This window comes from Aspergillus ibericus (genome assembly GCF_003184845.1).
Source record: "Aspergillus ibericus CBS 121593 unplaced genomic scaffold BO80scaffold_4, whole genome shotgun sequence".
Lineage (NCBI taxonomy): Eukaryota > Fungi > Ascomycota > Eurotiomycetes > Eurotiales > Aspergillaceae > Aspergillus > Aspergillus ibericus.
The window spans coordinates 780526-791349 of NW_020292102.1; the positions used below are offsets into that span (position 1 = coordinate 780526).

General features: G+C 56.0%; 2 protein-coding genes and 1 non-coding gene across 3 annotated transcripts; 1 reads left to right on the forward strand and 2 right to left on the reverse strand.

Annotated features, from left to right (window-relative positions):
* Window positions 1–360: 360 nt before the first annotated feature.
* Window positions 361–2898, reverse strand: BO80DRAFT_499286 (kleisin alpha). Its single transcript, XM_025724180.1, has 2 exons — window positions 2256–2898; window positions 361–2197 (listed from the first exon to the last, which is right to left on the reverse strand). The coding sequence occupies exons 1-2, from the start codon at window positions 2517–2519 to the stop codon at window positions 710–712; spliced, it is 1752 nt and encodes a 583-aa protein (XP_025579394.1). The 5' UTR covers window positions 2520–2898; the 3' UTR covers window positions 361–709.
* Window positions 2899–3288: 390 nt separating this feature from the next.
* Window positions 3289–7088, forward strand: pmr1 (Ca(2+)/Mn(2+)-transporting P-type ATPase PMR1). The gene is made up of 4 exons (XM_025718669.1): window positions 3289–3399; window positions 3505–3810; window positions 3920–6407; window positions 6461–7088. Exons 2-4 carry the CDS (start codon window positions 3703–3705, stop codon window positions 7033–7035), a joined length of 3171 nt encoding a protein of 1056 aa, XP_025579395.1. The 5' UTR covers window positions 3289–3399; window positions 3505–3702; the 3' UTR covers window positions 7036–7088.
* Window positions 7089–7246: 158 nt separating this feature from the next.
* On the reverse strand, window positions 7247–7318 carry BO80DRAFT_t41. The gene has a single exon. It is a non-coding gene; the product is annotated as a tRNA-Arg (tRNA).
* Between the last annotated feature and the right edge of the window lie 3506 nt (window positions 7319–10824).

The following is a 10824-nucleotide window of genomic DNA, read 5'->3' on the forward strand; positions in this document are numbered from 1 at the left end:
GATTGGCTGGTCTGGCTGATCGCTGGATTGTTAGTGTCGTCCTCGGCCTCGGAGGAGAGCCGAGACGGACTGAAGTGATAGATAACGGCCGAAGTGCGATAACGACACTCTCTTTGACAGATGGTCAGTCCAACCTCGCCAGATTCCGTGACGGAATTGCATTCCCGGCTGCAGACTTCTCGGTGTCTAAACTGCCTGGTCAGTGTTCATGATGGGTGCCGGGGAAGAACCACCCGAGGCGCGAGCATTCGGCAGCCGTGACGCCAGAAACCCACCCCGTCACCCCCAGCCATGGAACCTTTCCCCACATGAACTAACTACTATTGTTACCTACAATGTATATTGACGCCAAAAGAACCCATGCATCCAAAGCAGAGATACGCCCCATGCGCATCGCTGGGCTAGATTATATTCGATAGACCTCTATTACACTAAGCTACCTATCGTCCAAACAAGACGTTCGCCCAACGACCAACAGAGCAATCATCCCAGCCCTCCAGCCGAATCATAATAGCCGCCTTTTCAGTCCCTGAAAAGCGAGAAAGAATAGAGAAATTCAACAGAGAAACCCCGAAACTCCAATGGATTCACACAAGATGATCGCCCCCATACAAAAAGCCCAAGATTCCCCAGGGCAGCCCTGCCCGCACTAAAGCACAATCCAAAGAGAACGCAACTGTACATGAACCCGACGCCGGAGCCACCTCATCTAGGCCGTGGCCTCAACGGACTGCTGCTCGGCCTCCTCACTGGCACCCTCTTCAGCCCAGGAGCCCCAGAGGGCACGCTTGCCACGGATCTTGAGAGGGCCACCCACGGTCTCCGGTCGTTGTTCGACTTGAACGGCGTCCTTGGTGGCCAGCACGAGGACCTCGAAGAACATCTTAGTGGCGTCCGCCTTGGATGCCTTCTTCTCCGGGAGCAGATCCTGGAACTTGACGCTCTTCTTCTGGTCCGCGGCGGATTCGCCGAGGCGCTCCCGGAGGATATGGACGGCGTGCTTCGTACCAATCGAAACCGGCCCACTGTCCTGGATGGTGGTTTCATCCGCATCCTCCAATGGTTGGTTCATTCCTTCATCATCACTAAGGCGAAGAGCATGATCCTCCTCGTCACCCGGGAACTCGATATCGGAGCGTTGGAGGAGTGTAGAGTCGAGACCAACCCCCTCATCGATCGGCAGGATGGTCTCTTCTTCGCCCAGTTCCAGCGCAGGCGCGGTGGCCGCGTCCAAATCCATATCGGCAATCCCGCTGTCGCGCTTCCGCTTAAGCTCACCGGCCTTCCGAATGGTATCAAACGAAAGCAGGTCGCGCAATTCAGGGGCCCAGCCACGTCCACGGCCAGCACCAAGCACATTCGACACAAAGTCACCGTTCTTCTGCATGTTCATCAGGGTAAGCAGCACGGGATCCCTAGGGAGCCATGACGAGGGCTTCAAAATCTCAGAGCGGTTCAGGTGTTGGTCCTTGACATCCTTTTGCTTCTTATCAGTCTCATCGTCAAGATCCATGAGAACGACCTTGCGCCGCTTCGCACGTTGAGCATGCTGAGCGCCGTCGCCTTCCTTTCCCTCCTCAATTCGTTCCTGCTCAGCTTCCATCTCCTTTAATCGCTCCTCCTCGATATCGCTAAGAACGCTCTCGCGTTCGAATCTGTCATCGACATCGGGCGCAACTAGATCATCGTCACCACCGAGATCCATGGCGCCATCCGTGTGCAGAAGGTTATCGTGTAGGTCATCCTCCCCGAGATCCATCTTATCCAGAGGAGCATCATCTTCACCAAGATCCAGTTGCAGATTATCGACGTCGTTGAACTTGCCACCATCGCTGAAGAGATCTTCCTCGACGGGGCGGGGGGCCGGGGCATCTCGACCCACTTCCATGCTGAAGTCGTGACCCAGGGGCGTTTCATCCTCTCCCAAGTCCAGATCAACCAGAGTGTGATCCTCGAGGCGCGCAGGTTCTTGCGAGGCGGAGCGCCGCAAGCCGGTGTCCGGGAGAAGCTGGCTTCCAAAATCCATCGAGGAACCAGGTCGCTTGCCCTCCAGCTCCAGGTTGAGCGCCTGCGGCAATAGGAGGGAAGAATCCAGGTTCATAAACAAGTCCGATTCGGTCAGGACATCGGGCAACGTAATGCCACCCGGGGCAACAACTGTGGTCGTCAGGTCGTTATTGTTCGTGAGACGGAAGGCCTGCGCAAGGTTATGTCAGCGATGGAAGTGCCAGACCACGAGGGGCAGCGAGATGTACCATTTTGATTTTCATCAGGGCCTCGTTGCAGTCATCCAACAGATAGCGCGCCTTGCGGCTGTAGATGCGAACCACACCTAAGAGCAGCTGACCGCTCAATCGCAGGGCCATGGGCGCCTGTCCCTGGTCAACAATAGCGCTCACACTGCTTTCAATGTCAGATTGCAAGATGTGCGACTTGGAAAGCTTGCGCTCCAAGTTGGCGGAGAGCCAAACGCGGGCCAGCGGCCCGGTTTTCGACAACAAGGTCTCCGAGTAGAACATGGCGGCGGCGCGGGGGAATCAGGATCCAATCCAAAAGTCGGGGCAATGAGGTCCCAAGAAAGAAGAGAGAATTTAAAACAACCCACCCAGAGCGGTGGCTGTTTGTGGTGGAAGTCCCTGGCAACCAACGCCTGGTGACGCGCCGTATCCAGAAAACAAAAGGATCAGCGACTGGTGCTTCGGCCCCCTACGGGCAGCGGGCGAAGGAGTCCACAGTTGTCTTGGGAGTTGGCAGATGACGGGTAGAGTGGGTGAGAAAGATAATCGCGTAAGTTGCGAACGAAAAACTAAGCCCTACAACAGACGGTTGGAGGGGAAACAGGGAGCCAAAAAGGGATTGGCGATAGTGGCATGAGAGATGGAGATGGGGGGGGGGGGGTGGTTGGGACTGAATTCGCAAGGTGGGAGGGAAACAAGAGTGGAAGTGAGAGAGGGAAACGGACGGGGCGCGTCGACCGGGCCCATCGCTTGCTTGCTTGCTTTCCCTCTTGCTTGGGTGAATGGCTGACGGTTGCCCCAGCCTCCTCCTTCCACGGCCCGCATTTGATTGGTGTGAATCGACGTGGCTGGGGTCACGTGTGGGAATGCAGCTTAGGTAAGATGGGAGGATGCATCAGATCACCTGACAAAAGCCATGTGATCAGACTAATCCCGATAAAGGTAACTTCGGAACAACGCGTCATCCGGTCAGCTAGGCCGCATTAGGAAAGGCATCATCAGCCGCGCCCCCGAAAGTCATTGCCGTCAATCCTCAATAGACATTCGAGGAGAAATCCGAAGCATGGAAGCACGAATGACGAGCGACCCTTCCCCGGTCCAGATACACCAACTCGACGTTCAATAAGAACCAGATTCTTTGTGCCAACTACCCTCAGCCTTGGTGGGTGCCTCTGCCCCGAGTCTGGCCAGTGCACGGCCCAGGCCGCGAGTCCACTTAGTAGCGACCCTCCCCATCCTGCTAACCAATTGACTACTATTGATGCAGTTACGGCCAGGTCGCGTCAACCACCAGGAGACTGTGGCTTTGCTCTTCGCCGGCCTTGTCTCGATTTTTCCCCAGCGCTTCTCATTAACCCCCCTGAGACCCCCCTCGCTATCGCTTCCCTCTCTCATCCCGACGGGATGCTAGCAATTGGTGTTTGATCTGCCTGGGCCTATTTTCCGTTTCGACAAAGCATGAGAAATGTCAAGGTCCGCAACGCCCGCGCTACCTTTCCATAATGCCCAGATCCCCGATTCGAGACCTCGGTCGACAACCCCGGCGGACGTGCGCTCCAGCACCTCCCCCTCCGTAAGTTGCCTGCAGCACTGTCTCCTCCTTGCCCCATCCATTTCTTTTATCTTCTGTCCCCCTTTGCGATCTCGTCGTGGTGTCTGACCGGGGTACCCTGCGCGGATAGACGTCCACCTCGACATATTCGTTCTTAGACCCGCAAGAGACCGCACAGCGCTTACAGACCTCCCTCACCCATGGCCTCAGCCCTGCGGAGGCAGAGGTGCGACTCGCCCGGGATGGTCCCAACGAATTACCTCACGAGGAGCCGGAGCCTATCTGGCTCCGGTTTCTCAAGCAGTTCAAGGAGACCTTGATTCTCCTGCTCCTGGCCTCCGCAGCGATTTCGTTCTTTATGGGCAACTACGACGATGCAGTCAGCATTACCCTCGCCGTTACAATTGTCGTCACCGTCGGATTTGTTCAGGAATACCGGTCGGAAAAATCGCTGGAAGCACTGTCTCGTCTGGTGCCGCACCATGCACACCTGATTCGCGATGTTCCTGCCGATGGCCCTCCAGTGGTCGGCTCGATCTCCCCGGCCCCCGGTGGGGAGATTGAGTTGCAGGAGCTGCGAAACAAGAGTCCATCCATCTCTAATGCGGTCAAGGCCTCGACTACCGTCCCGGCCACTGAACTGGTGCCGGGTGACCTGGTCCTCTTCACCGTCGGGGACCGCATTCCGGCAGACATCAGAATCACGGCAGCCACCGATCTGACAATCGACGAGTCCAACCTGACAGGAGAAAACGAGCCGGTTGTCAAGTACTCCGACGCTATTCGCAGCCCGAAACATCTCCCATCGCATTCCCCCAAGATTGTGAGCCCGCCTCGATCGCCATTCTACGACGCCCCTGCCAGCGGCGCGGTAGGAGCCGACATCCGTCTGAACGAACAACACAACATCGCCTTCATGGGTACTCTGGTTCGGTCGGGATACGGACAGGGCATTGTGATCGGAACCGGTGCGAAAACGGAATTTGGAAGCATCTCCGCCTCGCTTCAGGAAATCGAAAGCCCTCGGACCCCATTACAGCTGTCGATGGACCGTCTGGGCCAGGAATTGAGTTATATCTCGTTCGGCGTCATCGGGCTAATTGTTGTGATCGGTTTGATCCAAGGCCGCAAGCTCCTGGAAATGTTCACGATTGGCGTTTCGCTCGCGGTGGCTGCGATCCCAGAGGGCCTTCCCATCATTGTCACCGTGACCCTGGCTCTGGGTGTGCTGCGCATGGCGAAACGCGGTGCCATTATGCGACGACTGCCCAGTGTTGAGACACTGGGCTCCGTGAATGTCGTCTGCAGCGATAAGACCGGTACTCTGACTCTTAACCACATGACGGTGACGAAGATGTGGCATTTTGACTGTCCCGAGCCATTCGAGGTTCACAATGACATCTCCTCCTTGACACCCGGACCCGCAGCGCGCACCGTTCTGCGAATTGGCAATATCGCCAACAATGCTAGGTTGTCTCGTGTACATGCAAACTCTCCTGCTAGTGCGTCCTCTGCCGCAGTGTTGTCCTCCACGGACGACAGGGCCTCGGGCAGCGTCAGGAGCAGGTGGGTTGGCCAACCTACCGATGTCGCTATACTGGACTTGCTGGACACCTTCGGCGAGGACGATGTGCGTGATCGTATCAGCGCTCGGGTAGCAGAAACTCCGTTCAGCTCCGAGCGCAAGTGGATGGGTGTGATCATCGGCAACGGCACATCTGGTGATACCAATGTTGCCTATATCAAGGGTGCCCTCGAGCAGGTCCTTTTGCGATGCGATACGTATTTGACCAAGGATGGCCGCGAGGTGATCCTGGATGAACCCCGGCGCCAGGCCGTGAGGCAAGCCGCCGAGGAGATGGCATCGGAAGGATTACGGGTCCTTGCGTTCGCCAGTGGCGGGGTGAGGGACGCTACTAGAGGCCGAGCGTTCGGCAGCAGATCGGGTACCCCCGTGTCCAAGTCCAGCCAAAGCGATGATGACGACCGTTACAACGGCCTCGTTTTTGCGGGCTTGGTAGGCATGAACGACCCCCCGCGCAAGGATGTCCATAAGTCTATCAGACGTCTCATGGCTGGAGGCGTCCGAGTTATCATGATCACAGGCGACGCGGAGACTACCGCCGTGGCCATTGCGAAGAAATTGGGCATGCCTGTCAGTGACGCCCCTGGGTCACGGCCCGTCATCAGTGGACAGGAAATCGATCGGATGAGCACCACGGAGCTCGCGCAAGCCATCTCCTCCACCTCGGTCTTCGCCCGCACCAGTCCGGACCATAAGATGAAGCTTGTGCGCGCTCTGCAGTCCCGCGGCGACGTGGTGGCCATGACGGGCGATGGCGTCAATGATGCACCCGCCCTGAAGAAGGCGGACATTGGTATCTCGATGGGCAAGTTGGGAACCGATGTCGCCAAGGAGGCGGCAGACATGATCCTGACGGATGACGATTTCTCGACGATCTTGCGTGCTATCGAGCAGGGCAAGGGTATCTTCTACAACATCCAGAACTTCATCACTTTCCAGCTCAGCACCAGTGTTGCGGCGCTGAGTCTCGTGTTGCTGAGCACCACCTTGGGCTTCAAGAACCCTTTGAATGCCATGCAGATTCTCTGGATCAGTGAGTCCATGGCCGTCGTCTATGCGCCGCCTGTTGCTAACCTTGGTTTCCAGATATTCTCATGGATGGTCCACCTGCGCAATCGCTGGGTGTCGAACCCGTTGATCCGTCTATCATGAACCGGCCTCCGCGCCCTCGAACTGCCCGTGTGCTCACCAAACCGCTCATCCAACGCGTTCTCACCTCGGCGATGGTGATCATGCTTGGCACCCTTGCCATCTACATTCACGAAATGGGCGACATCGATGACGCGGCCAACCCAGGAAAGCGCTCCCGCGTGGTGACGGCTCACGACACGACCATGACCTTTACCTGCTTTGTGCTGTTCGATATGTTCAATGCATTGACCTGCCGCAGTGAGGGGAAGTCGGTGCTGCGGGGCGAAATATCTCTGTTTGGGAACAAGATGTTCAACTACGCGGTTTTTGGCTCGCTCGCTGGGCAGGCCTGTGTGATCTACCTTCCATTCTTACAGCGGATCTTCCAGACGGAGCCCCTCGGTCTGGGGCACTTGATCCGACTGGTGTGCATTGCGAGCACCGTGTTTTGGGTTGACGAGGCGCGGAAGTACTATATGGCGTTGAAGCGACGGGGGTCAGTGGGGGTAGGATACAGTGTCAATGTTTAATAGAGGGTCTGGTTATATGTATAGAGGGAATGCATTTTCTTGTGTATTTTTCACTGTTTTGGGCTGGGTATCTGCATCGGTTCGCTTGGGATATGAATGTCTCAATCCGGACAAATATCCGACCAAGTGGGATAAAAAGAAAAGGGGAAAAGACAAGGTAAGCCGGGTGCCCGTGGTCAGTCCGGATGGGACTGAAAAACACAAAAAAGAATGACCTACGCAGGACTCGAACCTGCAATCTCTTGATCCGTAGTCAAGCGCCTTACCATTGGGCCAGCAGGCCTGTTGTTGAGGTTACATCCCGCTATTGGCTAGATACGGCAACACACAAAGCTTTTAGCTATGGCCTCACTTTTCTCCTCTTCAGTTTTGTCCTACTATGGATTTCAGGAAGCATGTGTGTGCAACTTAGGCCTTTGAGATGAGGGCCTTTCTGTTAAAGACATGTCTCTTGTTACTCTTGTAGACAAATGCTTTTACATACGATGTGGAATTGAATGTGGTCATGTGACCTGGCCATGTTTTGTGCCTACATCAAGGACACTTGTGGCCAGCTTTCTTCGCCTCCTTACGAATCTATCGAGGGCCTAGTCAGTTATCATCTTGATGGCCAGGTCCTTGGTCCCAGATATCCCTGTATATCGTCAGTGTTGCCCTGGCTGTTGAGAGTTGCCACAGCATGTGTCTATATATATAGCAAAGCTCCATGCAGGCTAAACCGAGCCAGTACGTGCACTAGGCCAGTGCTTCAAGATAAGCAACAAATCGCCGACGGTTAACGGACCACCGAGCCCATACAGGACCCATGCTGGTCAGGTGATCAAGGCTTGTACTTTCACATTTAGTTTGCCTCGTCCTGACACGATCGCTTGGCCTCCCGCACAATATCGTCAGTATCAACAACCAAACATGAAATTTGATAGCCATACTAGCTCCCCTGGGTATGGTGGTTCTTACAGGTGACCCGCATTCCACAGTCGGACCAAAGCTCATATGTAGCTATCCAACAGGAGGACTAGACATGAGTCACGGGGACTCGGTCGTCAATCCGATCCCGAAAGTCCGTGCCAGAGCCTCATCGCTGAGGTTGAGCCTGGGAGAGTCTAGACTCCACACCAACCATCGGAGTGAACTAGAGACTCACAGGCCCACAGCTCATGGAGGGGCACGCAAGGAAGCCGATTGCTATTTGTCCTCGACCCCAAACAGCACCGCAAGGCACCGCAGCAGCGGCAATACCCGCCCGGTGTCCATGTTGAAGGAGAACTCTCCAAGCGCAGGGGGACCCCCTAGAGCCCGTGGCCTCCATGATTCTCAGAAAGTCAGACATTTTCCAGACCCGAGATACAAGACCGTGCCCTGATCCCAGCGGAATTCGGGCTCCCTGCAGAATGCAAATAAACGTTAGGTAATAGTGCTTGGCCCTGCCGGGCAGCCGCCAGCGACCAGGCAACCGAGATCATGATTGGCCCCGAGCCGTTGACGTTTTTGGCCCCAGCGATGGTCTCATGGCCTCCGCCGTCATGGGATTTGTTTGCAGTGTGACAGCCCCAATGGCATTCTGCAATGACCCAATGACCCAACAAGGGCCCGCAACGAGCACGTGGCGAGGACGGGGAGTCCGTAGCCGTGCAACATTCATGACATCTCCGCGGCCCCGACCTGGTCCTGTAGACAGTTGCTCCTTCCGCTGCCCGGATTCCTGGGTCATAGCCAGGAAATGGCAGGTAAGTTCAAATAAGCATGCTCAAGTCCTGGGAACTAATAATCAGCGTCCGGCTTAGTGATAAAAGATTCAGCAACATCAACCCACCTTGCGGATGATACTGGCACCTTACTCGACAGGCAACCCTGTGATAAGCTGCTAGTGCAGCGGATACGGGGTTAGTTATATGGAGAAGATCGAGGAGGGAATCCTGTAAGGATTATGATAGGTACTAGTTCCGTCCCCGAAGCTACAGCAGCTCCATATCTTTCGCATGCCCCTGAACCCTCGGATGCTAGCAGGTTGGGCAGGGAGGATAAGGTAGGGCATCCTACTTATTATGAACCACCACCTTACCCGATCGGGGATCGTGTTATCACCCCAGGGTCCAGCTCGCCGGTCCGATGTAGGCTCTCTCTCTCTCCAATCTCCATCCGGTTTCTTCAGGTCCTCCGTCGGCTGCTGATAGGCAAACTCCAGTTGCCTACTTCTAGTCTTCGACTCTGAGGGGTGGTCCACCCCACGCGACTACCTACTAGGCCGAGGACTAGCATGGTCCGTCAGAGTCAGACGTATCCCATAGGTGAGTCCTTCGGACTAACGTCTTACTAGCCGGCCAGCATTCTCTACTTTCTGTACTTAGTATCTACTTCTGTGGGACAAATTCTCCGAAGCGTGATGATAGTCAGGAGTACGGAGGGGGGGGAACAGACGTAGCACCAGAATGGCCACACCGGGGGTGTCACCACATCAACCGCGTGTCGACTCCCCGTCAAATCCATCGGCGGCCTCCGAACAGGCAGCCACGATGAAACCCGCCAAGAGCCAAGCAGCGATGCCGACGAGTCAGCCGTCCATCCGCCCGAAACAGGCGCGCCCAGCAAGCCGAGCCGGCGATAGGAACTTGACCGCGCATTCCCGAAAAGTCCCGAGTGGACATCGGGAGAATGAGGGAGTCTAAACCTAATCCGAGCGGGCCTTCATTGGCCAAGCTTCTCGTTATCAACGCGGTGGAGTCTGTCGAGGCTGAACTACGCCGGATCCGGCCCTAGGGGGCCCCACCCCAAATGCAGGTGGCGCGCAGGGCCTTATCGCGACCTCCCAACCAATCGATTCCGAGTAGTGATGAGCTCAGAGAAATGGATCGTGATAAGCCGCCTGTCGAGGGTTTCCCATCTTCCACGGAATGGCGCTGGTCGTAGGGTGCCGCATTGGGATGAAACGCGATGATCGCAATGCCTGGTGCAGGCATTGGCCGTTGGCAACTCCATGGGCAGGTGTTTCGGCGAGGAAATATAGTTTGGGAGGGATCAGACCTCCCTTGGAGATTCATTTCCTCTCGGGAGGGTTGTCTCAGGACGGTTTGCAATTCCCTCGTAAAGCAGTCCGCTGCCGGGTTGGGCACGGAGCCGGGGTGCATGTACCACTTGTACCTGCCTGATAAATCGGCGGGCTCAAAATTCGAGCCGGGAGATCCAGCGGTAGGCAGCCTATCTTCTCTGGCCGCCTTCCTGGATTCAAAGGAAGGCCGCGAGTATGCGCCCTGTACCCGTAGATTGGACGTTGTTCAGACTGTTATCATTGGGGGTTGATAGATGCGTGATAGGACTCGGAGCTCCGCGCGCATTACATGGAGTACTACATAAAGTAAACAAAGCCCGGGAATTCGCGTTGGCCGTTCCTTTCTGGGGGCCTTGTTTCCCTCTCTCTCCGCGACCCCTGCGGTCCTACCAGACCACGACGCCTGTCCACTACCTACTATACCTTACCGGATGCTAGTACGGATTCCGGATTAATATACGAGCAGCTTTGGAACCCAGTCGGCTGGTATACGAACGCTCCTATGGGACGAGCTCGCCGATTCATCGGGTCAGGTCTGGGGTGGTCTGGGCCGACGCCTCTGTTGACCATGAGGATGGCTGTGAATGAACCTTGCGCTGCTGGACATGGAGTCCAGTCTCGATGATGATGATGATGACGCTGATACTGGCTGCTCCGTCCAACCTGCTGCCCACTACTATCTACCACTAACAATTCACAGCCGAGAAGAAACGACACTAGACCCAGCCGGGAAGGGGGGGGGG

Excerpts from the sequence above, each read along its gene's own strand:
- BO80DRAFT_499286 (XM_025724180.1), bottom strand. The coding sequence starts at position 2,519 with ATGTTCTACTCGGAGACCTTGTTGTCGAAAACCGGGCCGCTGGCCCGC. Across the intron at positions 2,198-2,255 it reads CCCTGATGAAAATCAAAATG|GCCTTCCGTCTCACGAACAA; the intron begins GTACATCTCGCT and ends AACCTTGCGCAG.
- pmr1 (XM_025718669.1), top strand. The coding sequence starts at position 3,703 with ATGTCAAGGTCCGCAACGCCCGCGCTACCTTTCCATAATGCCCAGATC. Across the intron at positions 3,811-3,919 it reads GCTCCAGCACCTCCCCCTCC|ACGTCCACCTCGACATATTC; the intron begins GTAAGTTGCCTG and ends CTGCGCGGATAG. Across the intron at positions 6,408-6,460 it reads CATGCAGATTCTCTGGATCA|ATATTCTCATGGATGGTCCA; the intron begins GTGAGTCCATGG and ends CTTGGTTTCCAG.